The sequence below is a fragment of the Penicillium subrubescens genome (genome assembly GCF_028828155.1).
Source record: "Penicillium subrubescens strain IBT 31985 chromosome Unknown utg000002l_segment0_segment0, whole genome shotgun sequence".
Lineage (NCBI taxonomy): Eukaryota > Fungi > Ascomycota > Eurotiomycetes > Eurotiales > Aspergillaceae > Penicillium > Penicillium subrubescens.
The window spans coordinates 2,568,972-2,595,369 of record NW_026643152.1 but is presented as its reverse complement, the minus strand read 5'-3'; the positions used below and the strand labels follow the sequence as shown (position 1 = coordinate 2,595,369).

The window sequence follows — 26,398 nt, the reverse complement described above, 5'->3', positions numbered from 1 at the left end:
CATGTACAGTATGACTATCTTCTGAACTTACCGATATTCCTTTTTGGATGGTATCAAGAATACCAAGTATTGCCGACGTGAGACCTAGTAGGCTCATGGCTTCTACCCAGTGCAAAAAGTGCGTCTGAAGAAATAAAAATGCATCATGCATCACATTATTCAAATTTTGGCATTGAACAAGATGATGAGCCCAATATTTGCAGGCGTACTGTAATGCAGCAGGAAGGTAATCATCGACTTTCCGACGATCAAGCTCTGTACGATATGCTGCATCACTTGACAGTGCACATATATTTTTTCGCAGACTCTCACACAGAGAAAGGCATTTCACTGTCAACCTATAGTGCATCTCTTTTGGGTCCAGCCCGAAGGGAGTTTTCTCGCGGGTTTCGTGATCAAGGAGATAGTCTCGGAAGGATAGATGGAACAGTCTCACCGGTTGAGTGGGATCTTTTGATATGTCAAGCACTGAGTGTAGCATGTCCAGTCTCCGATCAATGTGTTCCTTAGGCAGTCCAATAAACTGTGAAAGAGAAATGACTGAGAGTGGACTCTCAAGCATCACGATGGTGCCAACAATTTCCTGGAACTCGTGCACTAGTATCCCCTCCTTCCTCTTCGTTTGTCCTTTAAGAAGCCGATTGATCACAGGGAAATATGTTGCCTTGAACTCAGATCCATCGTTCGTATGTGCAAGGATCTCTTTCAGACTCTTATCTGGGTCCCAGTGAGGGTCCTCAAATACACGGCAGGCAGTAGCGGCGAAAATAAATAACGGAACTGATAAACTCACAAGACGGCGGAAATACATATCTCCAGGCCAACTATTAGGCAGAGAACGAGTTTTTCGAATCTCGGACAGTCGAGACTCCAAGAACAAGGATATGTCATGCCGTACAACTGGCTCAGGAACCTCATGGAGAATCAGATCTTCATGCTCACGGGTTGTGATGTTTGCGAATTCTTGAAGGATGGGCCATTCAGGCCTACTCGTGAGAAATACTCGCAGACACACAGCTTTTGATTTGCGTAGCAGGGGTAATAATTGGACAATTATTCGCATCTCCTCATCCCGTTCGCCCTCGTCCAATGCGTCGATAACTATCACTATAGTTGGAGCCGGACGACTTGTTAATTTTAAACTCAGTAATGGATGGAGAATTAGTTTATCAAACTGTGATTTTAGTGATTTTCCCGTAATGTCGGGTTCATCGTTGATGGCTTCTTGGATAGCTGGGATCAGCTGAGGGATAGAAGTCACCAGCTGCCTAGCAATTGTTGGGAAAAGCTTCATGGCGTTTCCTCGGTCCTCTTCGCCCCTTTTAAAAAAGAAGCTAGCACCTAGAACCTTTGCCTGTTGGAAGGTTCTTGCCACTGTTCGGGCGATTGTTGATTTTCCTGTTCCAGCCCTACCATTCAGCCAAAAAATAGCTTTCGCCCGGGGCGATTTTGCCCATTCTGCGATCTGGAAAAGAAGTTCGTTTCTGGTGCCTTGAAGACATTTATTCTCATGTTGATTGGCAGACGAGTCAAATGCTGCCGCTTGAAGCGCCGACAACTTGCCCCAATCAATCTTCTGGTCCAAACATTCAACCCTCATCAGAACGGTTCTATTCAACGTCAGTGATATGGACTTCACGGTGACCAACCCAACTGTATACTACTATTGGGTGTTATTGAGATTACTGCATGCCTGAGTAACTAGATATTGTTAGTACACTTACTCGAGTGAAGCGTAGGATGGCCTGAAAGATAGACTGTAATATCCATTTTATATAATATGGAGTCACGGCAAACCATACGGAGATAGAAAATCAGAATTTTGGGTCCCAACCTTACTGAAGTTCTTGAGCTACTCTCTCGGCCCAAGGAGCCATAGCATCCACACGTTGCGGTCGTAAAACCAAGAGTAGGTCTCGTGCATACGCAGCAGCAGTGAGCGCAGCATATTTATGCCAGGCATCATTTTTGTGAGAGTCACAGTAATCGCAGATTCCGCGTATTACCAGACATGGGACTGTATTCATCAGGCCTGCAGCTTCCATTTCAAAGCACAAGATATTCAGCTCTGGATCGTTTGCATATTTGTCTCGCACGACAGCGTCCTTTAGCACAGTATTTCCTGACGCAATATTTCCGTAGTGAACATGGAATACACGGTGGTTGCGGCGGTCTGGGCGGACCACTACCGAGTGTGAAGCACCTTCATCGCAAGCTTTTCCATCCACCAGCGTGGATTCGATGGCATAAAGTTGGTCAATGGCTGGGCGTTGATAATCTTCCATATCATCAAGGCGCTGAAGATGTTCTGCGAGTCTGTCCGGCTTCTTTTTATCACTGAATAGTCGACGCATCTGCGGAATAACTCCCAGAAGTTTCTCGGGCGGCGCGTTGAGTTGACCTGTCCTCTGGAACCGACCATCTTTGAGCTTGCCCAGATCATATTGTATCACTCCGCCGAATTCATCTGTTGGTTGACTCACGACAACATCCCCTAATCGGATGTCATTTCGGGCGGTCGGAGCGCCGCCTCCGATCCCTACCATCAGTGCGAACCGTAGATGTGGAAACGTTCGAACCATATCTCGGGCAACACGGGCAGCTGAATTGGTGCCATACCGACCGGCTGGAAGACAACCAATCACCACGTAATGCTTCTCAATACGACCGTAGACGTACGTGTTATCATCATGATCTTCACTGATCTCCGGCCCGGTGAACTCTTCGTCAAGCATACGGCATGCACAGAAATATTCTTCTTCTAGGGCACAGATCCATGCTACCGTGTAGGAGTCCGTTGAATCGGGGTCTCCTGGCTGAGGTCGGTTCATTATATCAGTACAGAGGCAAGGCACTTGAGTTGTCTAACCAAACTTGCGGGCTCTGAATGTCTCAAGATATACGGGAGGATGATGAGATTAGGTGGAAACGATGAGATTAAGCGGAACCAGGGAATTCTTCAGCTTGAAGCTTGAGAAAGAGGGGCAGCCGCCAACAGAGTTGCGGCTATTTTGAAAGGCTCATTTCTATTGGTGCAATGGCTGGGTGGGCCTTCGGCTGGACAGTCGGCCCGAACCGACCCAGAAGACCCAGGTTGTTGCCTTCCTCCCTTGCCAGCCTCACCAACTTCTTCGAGTAACAGCGCGATGTAACAGCGCGACAAAGACCATCATGGCGCCTCGGCTTGCCACCTCCCAGCTGGTGATGATCCGTGATATGATTGACAGCAGATCGCTAACTACCTAAGAGATGGCAGAAGCGGCTAGCTGCAGCAAACGTTCGATCATAACCATCAGTAGCAACCTCCGAATGTTCGGCGATGTTCGAGCACCCTTAATCCTTGGTGGTCGTCCTCGTATGATCACACCGTTTGTGCTCGAAGCACTGTGCGAATTTTTGTTAGAGAAACCGGATTTATACCTGGACGAAATGGCAGATTTCTTACATGACGAATTTGAACTGCTTGTATCCACATACACTATCAGTCGAGCCATTCGATCGCAGGGTTGGACTAAAAGGTGGCTCGACGAATAGCACAAGAACGAAATGCGGATTTGAGAGATTATTATCTGCATCAGCTCTCGATTTTCGCTTATATCACCTGGTCTTCATTACGCTGTGACAAAACGGGCTGGCTTCAGAAGGACCGGCTAGTCCCTACGCGGGGTGATACCTGTCTAGTTCTCCTGTTTCCAGCGCGGCTAGCGGTATTAAATTCTCCGGGCATATTTTCAAGATAGCATCTTGATGTCGCGAATTTTCTAAGGGTCGACAGACGCGAGTATATTTGAGGACTTTATTGAACAGCTTCTCTATTATTGTGGTAGATAGCCGGAGCCAAATTCCGTTCTTATTATGGACAACGCGTCTTTTCACTGTACTGAACAAATAGCAGAACTATGTTTAAATGCTGGTGTTAAGCTGTTGTACTTGCCACCGTACTCGCCTGACTTAAACCAGATTGAGGAATTCTTCGCGGAACTCAAAGCATTCGTAAGGCGGAATTGGCAACATTATACAGGTCAAGATTTCAAAGAATTTCTTGAATGGAGCCTAGATATCGTCGGGGCGAAAAGAGAAAGTGCGGAAGGTCATTTCCGGCGTGCAAACGTTGTGGTTGAAGAGGAAACAGATTAGGTATAAATGTCGCGGATTTTGAGTAATATAAAGCTCAAGAAAACTTCATTATTATAAGATCCGTGTATGGGGTGACATAGTACTGTATAGCGCGTAGAAGCTTAGGGATCCTTTGCGGATATGTTGAGCTGTGGAGGCGAAGTATGTTCGTCCACTATAACCACAAGGGACTGCAAGCCATTGGTACGCTCTCCACTCTCCGACGTCGTATTAGTTAAGCAGATTGATCATGACCTAGTTAACGTAAGGCGGCTGCCAGGGCTGCCCGCCATTTTCCACATCACGATCTGCGACACGCGAGGCTGGAATAACGGCTTGGCATTGAGATCTAAACTGCCCACTTCACCGTCTATTACTGTAGATAGCAATGTCACTGGGTGTTATAATAAAGCAACCTCGTACTGCTGATCTATTGTATCGCAACTATTCTTTAGTAGAGTATAGAAACAATAATTTAGGTTAGGTTATGTTATTGATTCTCTATCCTGATCCCCGCACGATAGATCTCATTAGTAGGCAACGGGTCAATCTCAACTCAAATCGACGAGCACAGCTCAGTCCGAGTTGACCAGTCCCATTCATTGACACATGGCAAGTACTCCGTAAGTTGGACTCCATGATCATTTCTTCTTCGCTTCTCCCGCCCAAATCCGCACCTGCTTCGCCCGATCATGGGCCGCGCGGAATACTAGGAATGGTCAGTCATCATAGCCATCAATCACAGGACATCCTCAAGCCACTTACACTGCCGTTCACTTTCATCAAGTCCACGCAAGAAGTCCACTCCTTCGCCGACCGCCCCTCGTGGATTATGAGCGTGGTCGGAAATTTCCGCTGCCCGCTTCTTAAAGGTCTAGATTTGATGGTTAGTAAGACAGACGATTCTCGAATCGGATCTGGGAATAAAAGATACATCAATCAACACATCAACCATCTCCTCTTCCTCAAAGATCTCCAGAATGCGCTCGCTCAAAGTGTAGAAATGCGGCGCCAGTGCTCGCAAATCAACAGTCCGAGGATCAGCCTTGAGCGCGTTCATTACCCGCTCTGCCAGTGCGTCCGGCATATCCAGCGTGACTAGACGGGACGTCCCTAGTCGGGCACTGAGTGATACCTCAACTGTCAGAAAATAGAGCTTGAAAGACCGTCTTGTCGAAGAATCCTAGGATCGAGATCTCACCCGATTGAAAGCATTTCACCCAGCCATAGTGGCAGGTCGAGGCGGGTCCCCGCTTTGATCTGGTCTGTGTTAGAAATCAAACACAGATGAACCCTTTCAGGATTAGAGGACTTACGTCTTCGCCTGGATTACCCTCTAGGATTCCCAGTCCGGGAACTTCCAACTCAAAGGTGCAGGGAAGTTTCTAGAGCCGACCATGTTAGCAAGTCACGAATTAACCTGGACAACGAGCCCTCAAATCCGGGAGGTTTAATTCACCTGGGCATCGGTCAAGATGGAGTCAATGTCATAGTAGGACATATTGGCACATTGGCTGAATCGCGATCCCCGCGCTGGCCGATGTAATCCAGTGGTGGTTGGATGCTGGTGCTGGAACGCGTTTGTCGGCGCGTGGTCACGTGGAGTGCCCCGGGTCGCGCCTTCCACATTGGGGATCTTAATTGTGTGTCACGTGGTATGTCATCGCTGCTTAAGAATAGATACCTACTTCTTGTGGTAGATAGCTCAAGGGGCGCTCTTGCAAGATTTCCCGGACTACAGCCGGGTTATGGTTGAATTTCATCAATTCAATATAATTAGGGACGCATATCTAGGCATCTCACGACATTATCTGAAGCCAGCTCAACAACAATACAGCAGAACTCGGAAATCCCATAGATACCCGACTCATACTTTCTTTCTCAACCCTTAGTTTGACTAGTGTGTAATGAGTTATTGTCAATTGTCGTTTCCACTTCCAACTAGATAAGAAATAGCCCACCCTGACTAATCTCAAGGCGCGTATGTATGGAGAAAGGAAATTCCAACCGTCTTGGCAGGTACGCGATTTTTCTTATAAGCCGAACGTATGCCACGAATTAAAGGCAACTGATTCCCATCGTTTCCTAGCGCAGATTCATCCAGCATCCACTCTTGGATAATTGCAGCATCCTTGTGTAGTCGATCTATCTGACAGTCAACACGAGCACTCCCGATGGTGAGCGATATCGAGTTCGAGCGGCCGCAAGAGTCCCTTGTAAGCGCGCCAGAGACATTCGGTTGAGAAGATTTACTCAGCGGAGAACGCTCTGGGCACATATCTATCACACGACACAAAATTCGCACATCAATCGTCTTATCCGGGTAGTAGAGGACCCGACTTCAACGCGTCTACTAGACGATCGAGCGGATTCGTCGCCTTCTCACATTAAAGCCGCCATTTACCTCTCCATCTATGGCACCATTGTCGTCGCAGCTCTGCAGATATATGCAGCCGTTACGACACGCTCATTATCACTCTTTGTTACCACGGCAGAGAGTTGCTGCGATGCTCTGAGCAACATCGGCCTCGATTACCTTCACCGGAAATCCAAGAAACTCAGCGATTCAACCCGGTAACCGGTTGGCGCAGGGAGACTCTGCAATGCTAGCAACATCTGCTTTGCCTTTGCCTTGATGGCTGTTTCACTAGTTCTGGTCGTCGAGTCGATCCACGCTCTGGCCAGCAGCTCACACGAGCTTGGGAAATTCGAAGTGGCCGCCATTGTCGCTGCTGCATGCGGATTTGGCATCAAACTTTTCTTAGCCGTCTATTGCTTCATCTTTCGGAGACATAGTAGTCAAGTGCAAATGATTTGGGAGGATAACCGCAATGACTGCTTCGAGTATGGATTCGCCATCTTCACTGCTGCGGCTGGTGCTAAGTTGAAATAGTGGGTTGATCTTGCTGGTGCTATGCTTATCGCCTCTGCCATTATCGTCACCTGGATTGGCACTGTACGTTCGGAGTTTCTGGAGCTTTGCGAATTAGGAGCCTCGCCAAGCTTGGTTCAGGAAATCGTGTTCTTACCCTTCGGCATTCCGATTTGATATTGAAGGTCGACACAGTCCGCGCATATCATTGGGGTGAAGATTTGTTTGCCGAGGTGGGTATTTTCATGTCGCCTGATTGCAGCCTTTGCGAGGCCCATGATGTCTCGCAAGAGCTGCAAGACAAGCTTAAGATGGTCGACGGCTTCGGTCGAGCCTATCAACAGTCAATCCGCTATGAACCTTTGCGTACGGTGTGTATGCCTCTTCGGGGAGACACCCTCGAATCGAAATTTATACAACCTTCTCCTCCTCCGTCTGTACATCCTTCGACCTATAATCGAACGCCGTCTAGATCTCCGCCTAACCAGCAGGCTGCCTACGTCAGGAAATACGAGCTAAAGCCGTCCGTATCTCGGTCCCTATCTGAAAAGGCCTCTGATCGCGATCAGTCAGCGCCTGGCTTACTATACGGCGATGATGACATCTCGATGAAGCATTGAAGCGTAGCGAGAAAATGAAGAAAATGGTTTGATTAAGCGAACTAAACGGAACTCATTCTCCTCAAGTACACAGGATGCCAATAGGCTCTAGGCAGATAGCGCGGCGAGGGGCTGGCACGGTGCCAATAGCTAGAATCTAGTTGGCTGGGTGATTAGAACTGTTCTCGCTGGTGTAGTGATTGTAAACCGCCCCCTGTTTTAGAGAATAACTATAAGCCTGTCATTGGGCTTGAAGCTTGATTTATTTGATCATCATAAAATTCGACAGATTACTGGAGCGGTCCGTATGGTCTTCGCCTGTTATCGTCAACAATAGAAATATGCCTCTTCCTTGAGAGGTTGTTTCATCCCAAGCATTGTCAATTGGGGTGTGAAAGTGGACGCTACTTATGAACTTAGTGGAGCTTTGATTACAGAAATATATCGCCCTAATCACCCGCATGAGAAAGACAAACAACTCGCCCAGATAGAAAACCGGCCACCAAAATGAGTTAATAAATTAAGACATTTAGAAAAAGCTTATCACTATGCCAATGCGACCTGTATTGAACACTAAGCGGGGATTTCAAACGGCCTGGAGAGTCCTGGGAGATACGCGTCCATCAAAAAGGGAAAATGCCCCGTGGGTACATGATCCGTTCGAATTCTTCAAGGAATAGATAGTCCTCTAGCGCCCAACTAATGCAACGCCCGGCAAAATGACCGGTGTATCCGGGAAATTTAGAGAGAAAATAAGACATTCTGCCCTACCACTAACCCCTGACGATCCAATCAACACTTCAATATTTTCGACACGCGTGCGGGAGAAAGTGACGTTATGAAGCCGTGAACTCCGCTTCGGTTCGAAGGAGTCAATCACTGCTTAAAAGAGAGGAACGTGCCAGGAAGCGAGATATTTTCGTTCCCTGTGGTCCTGGCCTTGACGTTAGGTGACGGAGAAATTATCTCGCTTGCTTCCATGGAGTGTCGAGTACAGATCATCCCAGGATCCATCAGGATACTGACATAAAAGCCCGCCGATCGGTGCTCAAACTTGAACGGATGTTATAGAGCATACTTGCCGCATAAGTGATCGCCATCATGTTCGTTCTGCAATGGGTTTACCTTGCAGGCCTTCTTGGAGGAGCCCTTGCCTCTCCAAGCCAATCGATTGCTAAAAGAAGCACCGTCAGCGAAATTCTGACTGATATTGAAGATGCCGTCACCTGTACAGCATGCGAGGTAAGTACAAAATTGCTTGCCATAAGTTACATACCAGCGCTCGTGACACAGCAACTAATAATCCCGACACGTAGGCACTTCTCGTTGTCCTCCAGGCATTGGCCCATTTGGGAAATGACGATTTTGTCGATGTAATCACCGAAGTCTGTATTTTGGCAGGGGTAAGTTGACTCCTGGAATTCGACAGCAGCTTGCTCTAATCATTGATATAGGTTGAGGATAGCGATGTTTGCGACGGTGCCATCTCCCGTGAAGGACCCATCCTCGCCCATGATCTTCGCAATATGGACATTCCTTCCACAACTGAGACACTGTTTTGCTCTACCGTATTCGGGCTATGCGATTACCCCGATGTCGCGGAATACACAGTAGACTTTCCATATGCTAAGCCAGCCAATGCATCGCGTCCAGCTCCCAGTGGAAAAATCCCTATCCAGGTTGTCCACATCAGCGATATCCACGTTGACCTTTCGTATGAGACGGGCGCCAAGTAAGGTCTCCCCATTGTGGTGACTCGCAACTATATACTAACAGACGATAGTTACAACTGTACTAAGAACATTTGCTGTCGCCCGTACACATCCGCTGATGCGCCCGGAAATACCAGCTACCCGGCTGGTGAGTACGGCAATCACCAGTGCGATTCGCCCCTTACACTTGAGGAGAGCATGTACGAAGCAATTGCGAGCCTTGTACCCGACGCATCTTTTACCATTTTCACGGGTGATGTCGTCGAAGGCGCCGTTTGGCTTGTCAACGAGACCGAAGTCACCAACGATCTGAATGATGCATACAAAACCCGGATGCCTTCTTACCTTGATTTGGTTTACGGTGTCATTGGCAATCATGATGTTGCGCCTGTCAACTCATTCCCTCCTTCCGATATCGATACCACCATCTCCAGCCAATGGGCTTACGATACCCTTTCCTCGGATTGGACTCAATGGATTGGATCGACAGCTACAAACGGTGCTGATGATTATGGCTCTTACTCTGTCAAGTACCCGAATGGTAACCTGCGCATCATTTCGTTCAACACCAACTTCTACTACAAGGAGAACTTCTGGTTGTACGAGAAGACCATGCAGTCGGATCCAAACGGCCAGCTAGCTTGGCTCGTCACTGAGCTTCAGGCTGCGGAGACCGCGGGCGAGCGCGTGTGGCTTCTCGGACACATGCCCATGGGAGCCGGTGATGCATTCCACGATGGGTCCAACTACTTCAATCAGATCATCCAACGCTACGATGCGACTATCGCAGCTGTCTTCTATGGTCATACTCACAAGGACGAGTTTGAAATTGCCTACTCCAACTATTCCGCTCAATCTGCAAGCACTGCCACCATGATGTCCTACATTGCGCCAGCCTTGACCCCAACCTCGGGCAATCCGACTTTCCGTGTTTACTCAATTGACCCAGTGACGTTCGGTGTGCTGGATTTTACTGTCTACATCACCAACATGTCGAGCTCTACGTATCAGACCAAGCCAACATGGGAGAAGTACTACTCTGCGAAGGAGACCTATGGTTCTCTCCTCAGTCCCGCTGTCACCGATAGTGCCGCAGAGCTCACGCCTGCATTCTGGCATAATGTCACCGCACTATTTGAGAGTGACGATTCGGTCTTCCAGGACTATATTGCTCGGAAGAGCCGAGGATGGGATGTTTCGGCTTGCACGGGCGACTGCAAAACGGACGAAATTTGTCAACTTCGAGCAGCCGAGTCACAGTACAATTGTGTGACGATCTCGCCGGGTATTAATTTCAAAAAGAAGAAGCGTTCTGACAGTAGCACCGTGAAGGCAGAAAGAGCGTGCGGTGAATCCGTTATTGGTGCCATATTTGCCAACTTTGAAGAGAGCGTGTCAGCATTCAAGTCGTCCGCATCTTCAAAGCTAGGCCAGAGTTTCCTGAACACTACGGTGAACTCCACCGTCGCGTAAGCCGTCGGAGAAATTCTCTAAATATTAGACAGTATGTATAGATCTAGGAACTAGGAATTCAGCTGGCAGCCAACACACGATATAAGCGACAATTTTTCCAAGACTTTATCCACCACGTTCTCTTGGGCAAAACTAGCAATTGGCGGGTAGATTACCCTTAAACGCAGTAGGGCCAGACTAGTGCCAAATGCCATGGACCTAGTAGCGCAAGAGAACTTCTAGATAGTCCAATTCTCCGTGCCATGCTCGACTTCATCTCGGTTAAATGTCGCCGATTAACACGTGGGCCGGCAATAGGCCCGAAAACTTTACGGCGCCCCCGCTAACACTAAATGCGGCTAACTGGTGACTAGCGCAGGTTCCGGAGCATCGGTGTTATGCAAGAGTATATAGGAGGCGCGGATCGCCGTGAGAATGGCCGAATTCAACTAATATCAGAATCTTTGTTTCTTTTGGAAAGTCGATATCAGCCATGGCAAGCTCCTTCAAGACTGTCGTTACCTCTTTGTTGTTGGCGGCTGCTACTGGCCAGGCGGCGGTGCTGGCTCCTGCCAACGATATCGAGTTCCCATCTGTTAAGGGAGTCCAGAATCCGTTGCAGTATTCTGGAGCAAACACCCCGTACCTTGCTGGACCCAATGTCAATGGTGTGGTGAATGATGTGCCTGACAAGTGCACTGTTCAGCAAGCTGCTTATGTTGTGAGACACGGTAGCCGGTAAGAGATAGATTAAATGGCATGATTATTGACAGATCATTGATTTTGGTTTTAGATTCCCCGATACTGGATCTTACAACTCGTGGGTTGCCATCAAAGATAAGGTAGGTCTTTGTTCTATATGCCGAACTAAGTTACTGAACTTTGTGGCTACGGAACGAGAAAATAACATTCTATAGATCCAAACCGCCGTCAATGGCAAGGGCTTCGATGCCTGTGGCTCGTTGTCCTTCATCAAGGATTGGAGCCCCGTGTTGACTAACCCAACCCTGCAAATTGCGCAGGAGTCCATGACTGGTTGGAAGGAGGTATGTCTTCCATTGACATGTTTCCAACCTTTGTGCAATCACTACTGATGACAACCAGGCCAGCGACCTTGGCTACCAACTCCGTGCTCGCTGTAAGCAGAGCCATCATCTTTGATATTCCCATCACTATCTCAATACTAATCACCATTGGTAGATCCCGATTTCTACGAGGATGGTAACCCATTCTACGTCTGGGCCAATCAGTACAAGAGCCCAATCAACGAATCCCGCGTCGTTCAAACCGCCCGTGCCTTTGTTCACGGTTACCTGTACGAGTTTGCGGACACATACGGCACGGTGGTCAGTGTGAACTCCACTGGCTCTGTCAACGCCATCGGCAACTCGCTCGGTCCCTCTGACTCGTGCCCGAAATTCGGTGCCACCTCGAGCGGAGGCAACAACGTCACTGATTGTGAGTCGCAACGACCTCAGCTGCATTGAACAGTATAAGCTAACTCCATTCAAGTCGATGCCACCTGGGCCCCTAAGGCCCTCAAGCGTATCAACAATCTGGTCAGCGGCAACCTGACCTTCACTCAGTCGGACATTCTGTTCTTCCCCTACATGTGCGGATATGAGAGTCAGATCACCGGTCGTTTGAGTGACTGGTGTAGCGTGTTCACCGAGGACGAGCTGCGCAACTATGCGTACTCTCAGGACCTGAGTTACTACTACAGCGTTGGACCGGGATCAGACGGTCCCGCGAGCAAGCTGTTCCTGCCTTTCCTTGAGAGCCTCTTGACTCTTTTGAGCAAGGGTCCCGGCCAGACTGGCACTACTGTCAACGGGGGCAAATTCAATATCCCCAGTCTGATCATGGCCTTCTTGAACGACAACCAGATTGCCGAGATGACCTCGGCCATGGGCATTTTCGATAATGAAGACCCTTTGTCCACTACTCATGTCAAGTCGAACCGCCTGTACAACGTCGGCCGTTTCATTACCATGCGCGGTACTGTTGCCTTTGAGACTCTGAACTGCCAGGTTGGCTCTGGAAAGAAGGCGACCAACGAGACCTATATTCGGATCCTGTTCAACGATGCCGTGTACCCGGTTGCTAACTGCCACAAGGGACCTGGCAAGAGCTGTCTGTTGTCGGACTACCTGGCTCTCATCAAGGAGAAGAGCAAGGCCGCTGGCAACTGGAACGACTACTGCAACGTGACTGCAGCTGGACACCCCAAAACTGTGGCTGGAGCCAGTTTCTTCAGTGACCTGTCTCTCGACTTCTTGACCTTTGTCAAGCCCTCTAACTAATTATTTGGGGCCTGAATGCCCAGTGTTCTACCTCTTTTGATTTCACTCGACTATGTTTTTTTCGAGTCCGTTCATTCACACCTTTTCTTTGTGATAAACTACTGTTGATTATCCTCACTGTGTACCATCATTTTACAATTTCATATATTCTCGTGTTCTCGTGTTAGCCGTATGGTTGATTGTTGAATAGATACGCTTTGATCGAAGCTTAACCATCTTTGGACCACATTTTGCCTTGCCAAGCCTTTACTTATCTTCGAGGGGCACGCGATTGGAAGAAACGCGGTGTATATCGCCGCTATTGATGCATGGAGCAGTGATGTGCCGTTGCTGACAAGCTGCAGTAGCCCAGAAGCCACGATTTCCAGGATTTTAATCTAAGTAGACTTTAGGCGGGATATGATTATGTTTGTAAACGCTTCATGACAGGGTTTCCAGCCACTATACATACAAACATACTAACCCTGTGTCTTAGTGGCTTCTACAGATAACTAAGTACTCAGATAATAGCCTAGATAAGATCCTATCTAGGGATCGATCTGATCTGGTATGTCTCTCGTGTAATTCTGTCTTCCGCTCGTCGCAGGATCGTGAATCTTTGGAGCTAGTATGTACAGTTCCCTGTTTGTTAATGCACCTGCACCTGCACCAGCACGATGGAAAAAGAAACCAATTTTTCGAACACGAAAAGTGTAAACTTGACTAGTTAACTACTCTATACTTCCAAGTCAAGACAAACAGGAGCTCTGTGACTGCGAACCAGTGGCCCACTGTCAATGGCCAGACCCTGCGCTTCTTCCTCTTCATCTTCCCCCACTCTCCACTTTGACCCGGAGGCGAGCGTCTCGACTGGTCCAAGACATGGAGTCGGTTGCACTAAAAGAGTTCGACGGGGCTTGGCCTTTTTCGAGTGCCTTGATTTCTTGTTTTTCTGTGTCTCTTTTTTTGTCGATGAGCCTGTTTTATACCCTGTGGAATCGTCGATGAACAGGCTTTCGGATCGCGCATTCCTTATTCCAGAGTCACGACTCGCTACTGATCTTTTCAGAGAGCTAAGGCTGAAGCCAAAAGCAAAGGAATAAGTGTAAAAAAAATTAAATTAAGAACTACTGAGCTGGTCTGAGTGTCTTAGCCCTTGTCTTAACTTATCGTAGGACAACCCAAATTTAGCAGCGCCACCCCCCATGGCTCAGGGAAAAATGGATTGTGACACAATTGAAACCTCGTCCACATCCAAAGTTCCACCATCGGGTTCCTGGCTCATTTTCTCTCTTTCCTCTGGTTCCTGGCCCACAAGTTGACATCCCTTTGAATCGGTCCTACTTTTACTCTCTGACTTCCATATGAAATACATCCCACCCTTCTGCTGTCTCGACTGATCGCTTTTCAACCCGACCGAGTCGGTCCTGCGACGGTTAAATTACCGCAGATCATGGCGTACAACGCCGTCGCTCAGGTCGACGAGGTCGCCTCCAGTTCCGACTCCAACTCGGACATCTCGCGCAACGCTTCACCTGTTCACCAGGTCTTTCAGCCTCTGCACGATGCTGACCACCTCGAAGGAACTCAGCTAGAAGCCGCCAAAAGCGACGACCACCACCACCAAGGCCTCGGGCACCTCGGCTCCATGATCCGCTCCATGACTACCGCTAGCTACGATATTGTCGAGGCCGATGACTACGACGCCGATCCTTCCCCCGCCGAGCCATCGAACAACAGATCAAGCAGTAGTCTACGCCGCATTCCTCCGCTTAATACGGCTGTCGCGCGACATTCTTCTTCCCCCGAGCCCCCTTTGCGCAGTGCTTCCAGCGACCTCCCCATCACTCACCCAACTCCCGATCTACAATCATCTCAGGGGGCCTATGTGGGCAATGTAGCACGTCTGGAGCAAAGCGCTGAGCAACTCAGCTCTAGTTCAGCGGACATTGCCAGTGAAATTCGCAAAATGGATCAGGAACAGAAACGACGCTCGTGCAGTTCTGCATCCAATTCCGTCAATCTCCGGAATGGAGCATTCTCGCCGGCGACCATTGCTTCCCACGGATCGACCTTCTCCACGCGACAGCGCTCCGTCTCGGGCGCATCCCGACTCGCCCAACTCCCCGAACCCGACCACGACGAAGACGGCCACTTTTTGGGTCGCATGCCCGCCCCGTCGGCCATTCCCCCGGCACCCCAGGCCTATACTCAACCGCCGCACGACCCTTACTATAATCAATACGATGGACATGGCGTGGTTCAGGAGGAAATTGAACGACCAGCATCGGCCGCCTCAGGCGATACCTTCCAGCAAGCGCGAGCACTCTTCACCGATTTCGATGGCGTCCATTTCACGCCCTTGGAGCGCGCGAATTCCGGGCGCCCCGGGCGCCAGCTGTCCCTGAGCCAACCGCCCCTTGCAAGCAAGCCGGAATCGTACAAGGAGCCGCAGACGGGCGAGAATATGGTGTACTACCCTGCCCCAGTCCCCCGCATGTTGAACCTCCCGCCCAAACTGTCTCGCAAGCCAATCTCCGATCGCGAAAAACGCCGGACTGAGCTCTTGACCAATATCGTGGCCGAAGATAGGAAATCCGGGCTCTGGTTAGCCGGATCTGAGCAGAACCGGCTGGGTGACAGCGAGAGGGACAGACGCCAGTCCAAGATACCACCTCAGCTTCGAGCGAGTTTGTTCTTTGATAAACCGAGTACGACCCTCGAGGTGGACGTGAAGCAGGATTCGGCAGTTGCAACGCTTGATAGTATCCTTGACGCCTCGGCACACGCACCAGTATCAGCCTTTACCGATCACCCCTACGCTGGCCAGGTTGGCTCGTACGTTTTCCAGCAATCAAAGCGCCAGACGGTCAAACCCCCTACAAGACCAAAGGCAGAGCGTAACTCGCACATTCCGATGGGCCAACGCCACAGTACTCATCATAAGGATGATGAAGAAGGGTCGGTTAGTTCGCGTGACGGACGCCGAGATCGGTCTCAGGATGAGAGTGACTCCGATCGATCCAGTGGTAGCGACACGGAAGGCGATGAGCATTCGCCAGAGAGCGGCGAGGACGAAGAGGAAGAGGACGGATATGTCGATTACGTGGGACCACCAAACACGCTACTGGCTGAATTGGACTTGCGAAAGCAGGAATTGAAGCAGCGACAACGGACTTTCCTTCCTACCAGCTCACAGGCCCAAGGAATGCATTCTACTCTATTGGAGCTGGATGCAATGGCACAGAAACAGAGTGATAAGAGACGGCGACGACCTGTCACTCTGGCATGGAACAATCGTGATACCGCAGATGACGACGATGTTCCACTAGCAATGCTATACCCTGATCAAGTTCACAATGATGACGAAGATCGACCAGTTGGTCTGATGGAAATGCGCCAGCTAGAGGAGAACGAACCATTGAGCACCCGTCGGGCCAGGCTACGCGGCGAACCCGTCCTGGAGAAGCGCCCTGTCACGGTATACGAGACTGAAATTCCTCAAACCGAGACCGCCCAACCAGAAGCCGACAGCGGCGACGAAGGCGAGACACTCGCCGAGCGTATGAGACGACTCCGTGGACAGAATCCAGCAGACAGCGAGTTCGCTAGTGAACTACTTGCCGAAATCGACACTCGCACTGGAGTCGCGCCCAAAGAAACGGAGCGTACCCCAGCCTCTGACGCCCTCGAAAATGAGACTCTTGCTCAAAGACGCAGTCGCCTGCAGAAGGAGAACGGCCCGCCGCGCGGCAATGCAAAGAATCTGCATATGCGGCGCAGCATGGCGGCGCTCCCGCAGACTCACCCCGCACAGCACATCGCCCGCCAGTCATCACACGATGTCCTTCCATACGGAAACATGATGCCCGGGCAATACGCCCATCGCATGTCCATGCAATCCCTCCCCATCAACCCGGGCTATCAAGTTCCCATAGCCAACCAGATGGCCGCTCAACCCTACGGATATGGAAACATGGGGTACCCAGCTGCGCAAGCTTATAACAGCATGATGATGGGCGTGCCGGGCGGTATGGCATATGCTATGCCTGCTGGCTGTGGACCGAACATGACGCGACAACCTGTTGACCCGGTGCAGCAGGAATTTATTGATCGGTGGAGACAGAGCATTCGCTAGTTACACCCGCTTTCCTTGATGTCATTTTGCATATTTCCATTCGCTTTTGAATCCTTTCTTTCTTATTTTTGCTTTGCTTGGAGGAGTTCTCTGGCTCATCATCTCAGCGCTGTCATTTAGGCGTCTCTCCCTCTTCCACACTCTTTTTTTTTATCTCTTTGCTTGGCGTGGATGGTTGGGTCTCTATGTAAATTAGCGATCTTGTGTATGATTTATTAAAGATTACATCGGTGTCTCTCAATCGAGACCATAATTCTTGCTAATCACTGTTTTCTTCTCAGTCGTATATTCCAAGAGTAGCCCGTAATAGTATAAGATACCCGACGTTTCATCTTTCTGACTGTCATCGATATACCTAAGCTAGTTAGTTAACTATGGTCTTCACTGTCTGCTAAGTCATCAACGCGTGCTTTTCGACACGTGTACCACCCTATCCTATCTGCCTTCCAATCTGCCATGCCAATCGACCTATTCGTACTAATCAACCAATCAATCGGCCAATCAATCAACCTACCAAACTACCTACCAATCGTATGCCCGATATGCATGAAGCACCCCATACAGTCAACATAGATAACTACTTCACCTCGTAGCTCTTTGAAAAGGGCAACCGAGGTGAAGTAATTATCCATACACCGTGTAGGGTGCTTTATGTACATGCAAATTGCTCATTCGATTGTTAGGATATTAATAGGTCAATTGATTGGGATTGATTGGTTGACTGCAAGGTAGATTGTAGGTAGATTGTAGGTAGATGGTAGGTTAATTGATGTCGTAGGTAGCAAAGGGGTCACGCGAGGACTTATGTAGTTACCCAAGAAAAGCACGCGTTGATGACTTAGCAAATAGTGGAGTCCATATTTATTGGAACTATCCAAATAGTATCTTGAGATAGTAAATGATTATATGATTTTTTACTGTTGTTATGTACCCTCTCATCCATCCAGTTGCCATTTTGAGCGTGGTTTTTGGCGCTCATACATTACCCCACAGCTATGTACAACGCGTAAACATTAGCCGATCGTACCTAATTACAGTATGTACTCAGGTCCACTGTATTTGCGCCTAATTCGAATTAGTTTACGTGGAATTCATCCCAATATCAGCCTTTAACACACAGAAGTATACGGCCACATTCTAAACAACCAGATATTTTTCGGCCAGCTCGCTTCATTTTCAATTTATCTCTATTTTGTTTTCATCTCTCATTAAATTGTATACATGTTAGCTAAGTACCTAGGCTAGCTAGTTGAATTCGGCGATGGTAGATAGAGAGGTAAAGAGTTCCCTATATTGGAAAACAGCTGGCTCAGATTAGCTTCAATTCTAGCCACCGTATCAGACGCATCCCCCCCAATGCGCCGATAAAAGTCCAAAGCTTCGTTCCAAAGCTCTCCTGAATGCTGCACCTCTGAATCGATATCATCCCCCTTGGCCTGCTTATCTTTGCACTCGTTCATTAAAGTCCAGGCCAACTCGTCAATCACTCGCATTGTTTCCGGGTGTCGCCTTCCCCACCACTCGGTATAAATCGAAATAACTTCTTCGAGAAGTTCTCGAGCCTTTGAGAAATCTCCAAGTCTGGTAAGAGCTCTACCCATGTTCAATTTGAGTGAAATCTGGGCAGGCTGGGGATCACCCTGCCGACTGAAGTCCCCCAGACCGTAGTACACATGTTGAAAAACTCGTAATGCTTCCGGAATAGAGCCCTTTCGTAGCATGACTTCGCCCAGATCGTTTAAGATTCGAAAATACAAGGACCTCCGCTCGTCCTCAATTAGTGTGTTTTCGGATGTATCATAAGCGAAATATTCTGCCGCATCTCGCAGGTATGTCTCTGCTTCATCCAGGCGATCGGTCATCATGAATACCACTGCCTTATTATACATGATCGACATCGATGCGTGAGGCGTTAGAGTCCCAAGCTCACTCATGATACTGGATGACCTATCAAAGGACCCGAGAGCAGCTTCAGATTTGTGTTGATGCGTATAAACTAGGCCCAGGTTTGCGAGTACGTCGGCGAAAAATTCAAGGCTCTCCGGGGTATGAGAGTGGTTATCAAGGCCGCGTGCGATCATTCGGTAGATTATCGAAGCTTCTTCGTAATGCCCGGTTTGTCGGAAAACACGGGCGAGACTTTCCAGTTCGGTAAGGTTAGTGCTGGATCCCCATTTGCCTGCTTTGACGTAACTCCAGCATATCTGGGCATGAGGCAAGAGTCGTCGTATGGTAGGCCAGGAATTTGCCATCGATGACCGGGGAACTTGGTCTGCTACGAGTGATATCGCGGACCGAATATATTCACGTTCCTTTTCCTGGAATCTCCGTCTGACCACTGCCTGGATGGCTGGGTGCGTTTCCCATGTGCGGCTGCCATTCGCGGAGATTTTCAGCTCGATGAATGAGAGATCGGCTAAGAGTGGGTAGTAATGCCTGAATGGTGTCTTGTTCCCTGCTAGATTCTGCAGCCATTGGGGGAACGTATCATCAGCGGCGTTCAGGCATAGCTCGTACCAGAAATCACGATGATCCAGGAAACTGAATAGAGCTAGAAGATTGGCAGCAACGGGATAGGAGCTTTCGAGATCTTCCAAGCTCAGCTCCATGGAGCGGTATAAAGTTTCATCTGTGCCCAGTATCTCGCTAACATCGCCGTGACTTTTCCACATCTCCAGATATTCCTGGACCTCAACGCGAAAGCGACATATAACGGAGATGGCAAGACGTAGTGCTAAAGGAAGTCCTTTCAGGAGAGATATCAAGTCCTGGGCTCCTGTAGATAAAGGAGAGTTAGTTTTGTACAATAATTGACAATGTGTATACTACCTTGCATTGAATGAGAGTGAATCTGAGATTTGAGTAGACTCATTGCATCCCCGTCCTTGAGGCCTTTCACTTCCCGAATCGGGTGATACCTTTCGACTACATCACGTCTTTGAGAGGTGAGCAGAATCGATCCTCGTGTTAGTCCGCGCGCATAACTATGAATATCATAGGAGTGGGCTTCTTGCGTAGCGGTAGAGTTAGCTTGGTTGACTCCATCAATGATCAGCAGCCATCTCCCGTCATTCAGACGGTTGAGCTCAGCAAAGAAGAGATTCACGAGAGCACGTCGTTCTCCCTCGGGTATGACAGGTAATAGCGCAGAATGAGACGTAGCCGTGCTGCTGCTTTCCTGTCTAGATTTAAGCATGTTGATAACGCTTTCTTCGAAGCTATCCCGACTCTCCCCACTGATCCAGAAGATCTCCCGCTCAGGGTAGCTTGATAGTTGCTGATGCACGAATCTCGCGGCCAGCTGAGATTTCCCAACTCCAGTCAGGCCCCAAAGGCCAACGGCATGTTTCTGAATGGATGACTGAGATGGAAAGCCTAGTTCTGAATGGAGAAAGGCCAACTCCTCTTCTCTCCCCACGAATGCCCATCTTTCGGGCAACGCCTTTGCCAAGCGCATCCGTTTGTCCGCAAAAGGTGTCGAATTTGTATTCTGAGGCTGTCCTCCGCATTCATCTATTTCAAATGAATTATTTGGGCCAAGATATCGTTACTTCGTGGTCTAACGTACCTGAAGACCCTGTTTCAAGCGTTTGAGCTTCGCAGGGTAAGATAGGAGGACTTCTTTCGCATATGCCGCTGCTGCAATGGCAGCGTACGGTTGCCATGTGCTGTTCTTGGACGAATCTGCAAAATCGCTGATTCCTCGGATGACAGCCACCGGTAGCCTGGTCATAATGCCGGCAGCTTCCATCTCCACTGCAATCCCCCCGTATAGTTCCCTTAGCTGGTCCCTCTTCGACTGGGACTTGATCACAGTATTGCCGGACAAGATAGTCCCATAATGCACCTTGGGATATATACGATTCGTCTCAGACGTATTCTCTGGCCTTCGAAACTCTGGACGATTCTCCACGACACGAAGGTGCCGCCAGAACCGCGAATCCTCTCGGGCTCGAATCACATTAATCACCGAACGAAGCATCGGATCTGTTGAGTTCTGCCAGTGCTTTAGTTCAAAACAATCATCTTCTCCGGCCTTCCCCAGATCATATCCAACAATCCCTGGGCGATCACCCTCTGGAACTGCAACTGCTACATCTCCCAATTGCATATCATTGGCTGATGAAGGGATTCCGCCAGCGATTCCGACCAACAGTCCAAATTGGAGACGGGGTAGGTCTCTCCTGACTTCTGCGGCCATACTGCCAGATGCTGCCAGACCCTGCTCTTGGTAATAGCCGACCACGGCGATCTTGTGGGGGCCAATTTCTCCCACTGTATACACGACGTGCTGGCCTCGCGCGCGGTGAGGAACATGATCAGAGACTCGATCGAGCATGGCAATAGCCGCTCGAAGCTCGACTTCAAGAGGACACAGCCACACGATTGTACATTCGTGCAGTTGTGGTGATTGTGCCATTTCGCCTCACCAACTGAAGAGCGCTTAGCGGCGGCTCCTTTGCCATGCGGCTCAAGAGGGATGTTGCTGATGCTGTATTTGTCTCTCACAAATCAGTCACTCAAAGTGCATCTGCGGAAGATATCAAATCCAAGCACAGAAAGGGGGAAAGCGGCACATTGCGCTGGCGCAGGTGGGAGAGGCTGAGCATCCAAGCTATTGAGGGGCACATGTACTTGTAGTTCTGTGGCGGCGGGAGGTCAAGCTCATCAGGTGCCCGAAGCGCAATGCGTGAATCTCACCGATAGCACTGTCTCGACCTTTTTCCTCCCGATCACCTCTTGGGGCTCTTCATTTTGAATCGTATCTTCGAGTATCTTGACTTTGGATCGTCTCGGTACTCCAAATGACCAGTCAACTCCACAGGTCGAACTCCCTCCCCTTCTTTCCTGCGATTTCCCTTCCTTCCTTGGACCTCCGCACCCCTCTCTCTTTCTCCAACACAGTGAGCACGATCTAGATCTCTACTTCCACCAGAGTCTGACCACAGCACACCCAGCCCACTTCTAAACGTGCAGTTTCTCCCGCCTCCTCGGCCGGTAGCCATGTGTCTGGAGTCTCTCATCCGCCTGGATCGCGCAAGCGACGACGCTCGACCATCTTAACCGACGTCTCCAGTGATGAACTTTTGAGTTCTATCGACAAATGGGATGACGGTTCCGGTCCGCTCGAATCACCGTCTTCGAAATCGGGGATTCGCTCACATTCTTACGGCTCGGTTATTACTTATAACAATCCATTCATGTTCGATTCGACTCGCACGGAATACGCCAGTACGCCACCCTACCCAAAAGATGTCCCACGCAAGATGTCCGTACTGTCTTCTTACATGTCCCCTATGACTGCCACAGGGCCTCCCCCAAGTTATCCCACACCGACAGAGCCGGTTTCTCCTATACTGGGATCCATCAACCGAACCCCGTTAAGTTCGACTACGCGGGCCGAAGCGACGGGCAGCTATAAATGCACGCATCCCGGCTGTACAGCAGCACCATTCCAGACTCAGTATATACTTAAGTAAGTAGAAGCCGATAACTATGCATACCCTATCACGACTCCTAGTATACAGCCGCCCTAACTTTAAGTCCATAATTACTAGCTCTCATGCAAATATACACTCGCAAGACCGGCCTCATTTCTGTCCCGTGGATGGGTGTCCACGAGCATCAGGCGGGAAAGGATTCAAGCGCAAGAATGAAATGATGCGGCATGGCCTGGTGCATAACTCTCCGGGCTATCTATGTCCCTTCTGTCCTGATCAGCAGCATAAATATCCTCGGCCAGACAATCTTCAACGGTGAGTTGAGCCGTCTCCCTATCTCTAGACAGTGTCACGCTTGAAGAGCGATAGACTAATTTTGCGGCCTGGATAGACATGTCCGCGTCCACCACGTTGATAAAAGTAAAGACGATCCTATTCTACGTGAAGTTCTCGCACAGCGTCCAACCAGGAGTACACGAGGACGACGAAGAAGATTGTATTCCTAGCGTGTTTAATGGTCATGTAGTAACATCTCTGACTTCACGGCCGCATTTCATGCTTCGCAATTCCCTCCGACCAAAGTAAGACCGACCCCGAACACGATTGGTGTGGATATTGTGGCCAAAAGTTCCCCAATTTCCCGAGCCATGCTGGGATATGCGCTTTGAACACTTGAGGAGAGTGCACAAGTTCGGCAAGTGGAGTAGCATGAAGAGTTTCTCCAGTGAAGATCACTTCCACGAACATATCAAATACAGCCATCATGGGCCACTGGCGCATGGTTTGCTTTCCTAGCCAAAGCTGTTAGGCGAGAGGAAGTCATTAGTTTGCCTCCAGATCAGAATGAGGCATCGAGTGCTGTCGTGAGCCGTGGTCTTCCTCGTCCTCAGTCATGGCACCCGTTTGGACCTGAAAAATCGGCAGTGGTGATCTCATCAAGCTCACTGAAAAGAACCGTCGCCAGCGAGTAGGAAGAGGCGCGGACCCACCTGTCTGCGCTCACTGACGAGGGCAATACCAGTGATGAGGAGCCCATGCTGTTGGATTTGATCCGTCTGAGGGACGGTCTTGCCGAGCTGGTCGCTACGATGTAGCTTTCTCAAGAATGTTCCTAATGCTTATTGACAAAACCTCTGTCATTTCTTCTTGTCGTCTTCTCGCTTGACCCATGTCTGACTCATGAAATATCTCTCCATTTCCTGACATCCCAGGGCCTCTCCCCCTGTTTCTCGTTTTAGTATTTCGTTGTTCTTCACGCTATAAAACCTCAGTTACTGCATGTTTACTCACCTGGGATCCTGGAGAATGATCTTCTTCGCATGTCCGATGCTCGTCTTCACTTAGGGCCCGCTGCAAAGTGCATTCTTGGCTCATTCTCAAAACTAGACGTAAAGAGAGAGCGAAGAAACACTCACAGGTCTTATCCTATATATATTTGCGTTCCCGTCAACCCACTACTATGCCCTTTGCGTCGGATTCCAAAAAAGATACAGCATAGCGCTCCACTCCTTCCTTCTGCTCTAGGTTTGGATCAACTCCGAGTGAATGAACAAAAGAAGAGGGCTACCTCAGACATAGTATGATTTGCTTGAGTCAATGTTCGTCATTAGCAGAACATCCGAGTCAAATCGGATCTTGTCGGAGTGTAGCTTTGAAACATGAAGGATCAATGATCTTGTTGTTGAAGATTGCTTGATAGCTGCGTAGGTTTGGTAAAATTGTCATTCATTGTCGTCTAAGATCTGATATAAAACGCCTCCCGCTGTATACAAGAGTAGGACAGACAATGCTATCTATCCCACTCAGAAAGAATCAAAATATTTTTGTTTCGTCAGGCTCATTTCACCGAGACATAGCGAGCAATTTACATCTGCTGAAAGTACTTCTCCCAGCCGAGCTCGCGCATCTTGGTGCCCTTCTTCTCCATGTTCTCAGCACGGGCTTCCTCGGCGTAGGCCTCGACCTTGCGCTGGATGGCAGGGTCGAAGGATCCCAGGATGCGGGCAGCCAGGAGAGCAGCGTTGATGCTGTTGTTAATTCCGACGGTTGCGACGGGGACGCCTAATAGAAGAGTCAGTCTGAGTATTATCGAGGAACATTTAATGTAACAAACTTACCGCGAGGCATCTGCACAATGCTGTACAGACTGTCGACACCGTCAAGGGAGCTGCCCTTGACAGGTACGCCGATGACAGGCAGAGCAGTGTGGGCAGCGGCCATACCGGGCAGGTGAGCGGCACCACCGGCAGCGGCGATAATCACCTTGATACCGCGAGAAGCAGCCTCGGCGGCATACTCAGCCATGTAGTCGGGGGTACGGTGGGCAGAAGTAATCTCGACGGCAGGCTCAATGCCAAAGTAGTTTTCCAGCAGCTTGAGGCCGGGCACCAAAGTCTTCAGATCGCTGTCAGAGCCCATAACCACGGCCACCTGGGGTGCAGGCTTAGAGGGCCCAGACGGCTGGGCCTTGGTCTTGATATCGGTGCGCTGAGCACGGATGTTATCGACAACGTCGATCAAGGGCTGAATGATAGTTTCCGCCTCATGCATAGTCGCAGCAGTCACGGTGATGTGACCCATCTTGCGGCCGGGCTTGGCAGCACCCTTGCTGTACAGGTGGATAGCCGCATTCGGGATCGAAAGAGCGGCCTCGGCAGCCTTGAGATGGGTGTCGGGGGCAGAGCCACCAATGATGTTAAGCATAATGGAAGGCTGGCGGATCTCGAGGCTCTTGGCGGGGATTGGGAGGTCCATGATGGCGCGGATGTGGCTGTCAAACTGGGACAGACCGCAACCCTCGATGGTATAGTGACCAGAGTTGTGGATGCGGCTGGCAATCTCGCACAGCATGAGGCTGTTGTCTTCCAGCAGGAACATCTCAACACCGAAAGCACCCTTGCCTTCAAACGCAGCAACGGCCTTGCGGGCGAGGGCCTGAGCTTCTTCGTTGATCTTATCGGACACATTCCGGGCTGGCGCGTAGACCAGCTTGCATATTGAGTCCTCCTGCACAGTCTCCACAGTGGGGTATGAGAGAACCTCGTCCTTGGTCTTGATGACCATAACAGCCAGCTCCTATAGGAACGAGACGTTAGACTTCATGTTCCTTCTAAGGGAAATTCCTGTATTCTGGGGTATCACGAACCATCTTGAAGTAGGCCCACTTCTCCACATACAATGGCCGGTCCTTGAGAGCCTCGAGAGCGTCAGGGATATCTTCTTTCGAGTTCACACGGAAGTTGCCTGCGAGAATTATATCAGCAAACTATCCAAGCCCCGCGGCTACTTAATGCGGAGCACTCACCCCGCCCATCGTATGCCATAGTCTTGGACTTCAACATCATGGGGTAACCCAATTGCTCTCCAGCTTCCGCCAATTCCTCCGGTGTGTTCTTGACTAATTCGCGGTGATCGGCCATGGGGATTCCGTATTTGCGCAGGTGCTCCTTCTGGTTGAACTTATTCTGAATGGTGCGGATGGCCTGCCAGCTTGGCTCAACCTGAACCTGAGAGGCGACTTCTTCAAGGGCATAAGTGTCGACGTGCTCGATCTCAGCGGTCATAACATCGCAGGACTTAGCCAATTGGCGTACAGCCTCGCGCTCCTTAAAAGAGCCCGTAACGTGTCCATCGTGGAAGCTGATCTGCTTGGCTGGGGAGTTCTCGGCGTCGAGTACGTTGGCCTGGATGTTCAAGCGGTTGCAAGATTCGACCAGCATACGGCCCAGCTGGCCGCCACCGAGGATTCCAACCTTGCGCGAGTTCCACATCGTGATCGGCAAATAA

The 26,398-nt window shown here is 49.7% G+C and overlaps 10 protein-coding genes across 10 annotated transcripts; 6 read left to right on the top strand and 4 right to left on the bottom strand.

The window, feature by feature from the left end:
* Positions 1–1,835: 1,835 nt before the first annotated feature.
* On the bottom strand, positions 1,836–2,831 carry N7473_002324 (uncharacterized protein; the record flags this gene model as incomplete). The annotated part of the gene is made up of 1 exon (XM_057148264.1): positions 1,836–2,831. One exon carries the CDS (start codon positions 2,829–2,831, stop codon positions 1,836–1,838), a length of 996 nt encoding a protein of 331 aa, XP_057011918.1.
* Positions 2,832–4,757: 1,926 nt separating this feature from the next.
* Positions 4,758–5,617, bottom strand: psf3 (DNA replication protein PSF3; the record flags this gene model as incomplete). Its single annotated transcript, XM_057148263.1, has 6 exons — positions 4,758–4,825; positions 4,882–4,990; positions 5,051–5,240; positions 5,318–5,376; positions 5,433–5,501; positions 5,576–5,617. 6 exons carry the CDS (start codon positions 5,615–5,617, stop codon positions 4,758–4,760), a joined length of 537 nt encoding a protein of 178 aa, XP_057011917.1.
* A 1,134-nt stretch (positions 5,618–6,751) lies between these two features.
* Positions 6,752–7,009, top strand: N7473_002322 (uncharacterized protein; the record flags this gene model as incomplete). Its single annotated transcript, XM_057148262.1, has 1 exon — positions 6,752–7,009. The coding sequence occupies one exon, from the start codon at positions 6,752–6,754 to the stop codon at positions 7,007–7,009; it is 258 nt and encodes an 85-aa protein (XP_057011916.1).
* Positions 7,010–7,267: 258 nt separating this feature from the next.
* N7473_002321 (uncharacterized protein) lies at positions 7,268–7,608 on the top strand (the record flags this gene model as incomplete). The annotated part of the gene is made up of 2 exons (XM_057148261.1): positions 7,268–7,359; positions 7,461–7,608. The coding sequence occupies 2 exons, from the start codon at positions 7,268–7,270 to the stop codon at positions 7,606–7,608; spliced, it is 240 nt and encodes a 79-aa protein (XP_057011915.1).
* A 1,080-nt stretch (positions 7,609–8,688) lies between these two features.
* Positions 8,689–10,772, top strand: N7473_002320 (sphingomyelin phosphodiesterase; the record flags this gene model as incomplete). The annotated part of the gene is made up of 4 exons (XM_057148260.1): positions 8,689–8,829; positions 8,904–8,990; positions 9,042–9,319; positions 9,371–10,772. The coding sequence occupies 4 exons, from the start codon at positions 8,689–8,691 to the stop codon at positions 10,770–10,772; spliced, it is 1,908 nt and encodes a 635-aa protein (XP_057011914.1).
* A 472-nt stretch (positions 10,773–11,244) lies between these two features.
* N7473_002319 (uncharacterized protein) lies at positions 11,245–13,054 on the top strand (the record flags this gene model as incomplete). Its single annotated transcript, XM_057148259.1, has 6 exons — positions 11,245–11,489; positions 11,545–11,593; positions 11,669–11,797; positions 11,856–11,889; positions 11,952–12,209; positions 12,264–13,054. 6 exons carry the CDS (start codon positions 11,245–11,247, stop codon positions 13,052–13,054), a joined length of 1,506 nt encoding a protein of 501 aa, XP_057011913.1.
* A 1,432-nt stretch (positions 13,055–14,486) lies between these two features.
* Positions 14,487–17,171, top strand: N7473_002318 (uncharacterized protein; the record flags this gene model as incomplete). Its single annotated transcript, XM_057148258.1, has 1 exon — positions 14,487–17,171. The coding sequence occupies one exon, from the start codon at positions 14,487–14,489 to the stop codon at positions 17,169–17,171; it is 2,685 nt and encodes an 894-aa protein (XP_057011912.1).
* Positions 17,172–18,412: 1,241 nt separating this feature from the next.
* N7473_002317 (uncharacterized protein) lies at positions 18,413–21,591 on the bottom strand (the record flags this gene model as incomplete). Its single annotated transcript, XM_057148257.1, has 3 exons — positions 18,413–19,947; positions 20,001–20,667; positions 20,740–21,591. 3 exons carry the CDS (start codon positions 21,589–21,591, stop codon positions 18,413–18,415), a joined length of 3,054 nt encoding a protein of 1,017 aa, XP_057011911.1.
* A 385-nt stretch (positions 21,592–21,976) lies between these two features.
* On the top strand, positions 21,977–23,118 carry N7473_002316 (uncharacterized protein; the record flags this gene model as incomplete). The annotated part of the gene is made up of 5 exons (XM_057148256.1): positions 21,977–22,075; positions 22,130–22,403; positions 22,482–22,647; positions 22,730–22,927; positions 23,004–23,118. 5 exons carry the CDS (start codon positions 21,977–21,979, stop codon positions 23,116–23,118), a joined length of 852 nt encoding a protein of 283 aa, XP_057011910.1.
* Positions 23,119–24,476: 1,358 nt separating this feature from the next.
* N7473_002315 (phosphoribosylaminoimidazole carboxylase ADE2) lies at positions 24,477–26,382 on the bottom strand (the record flags this gene model as incomplete). The annotated part of the gene is made up of 4 exons (XM_057148255.1): positions 24,477–24,673; positions 24,730–25,687; positions 25,758–25,855; positions 25,917–26,382. 4 exons carry the CDS (start codon positions 26,380–26,382, stop codon positions 24,477–24,479), a joined length of 1,719 nt encoding a protein of 572 aa, XP_057011909.1.
* Between the last annotated feature and the right edge of the window lie 16 nt (positions 26,383–26,398).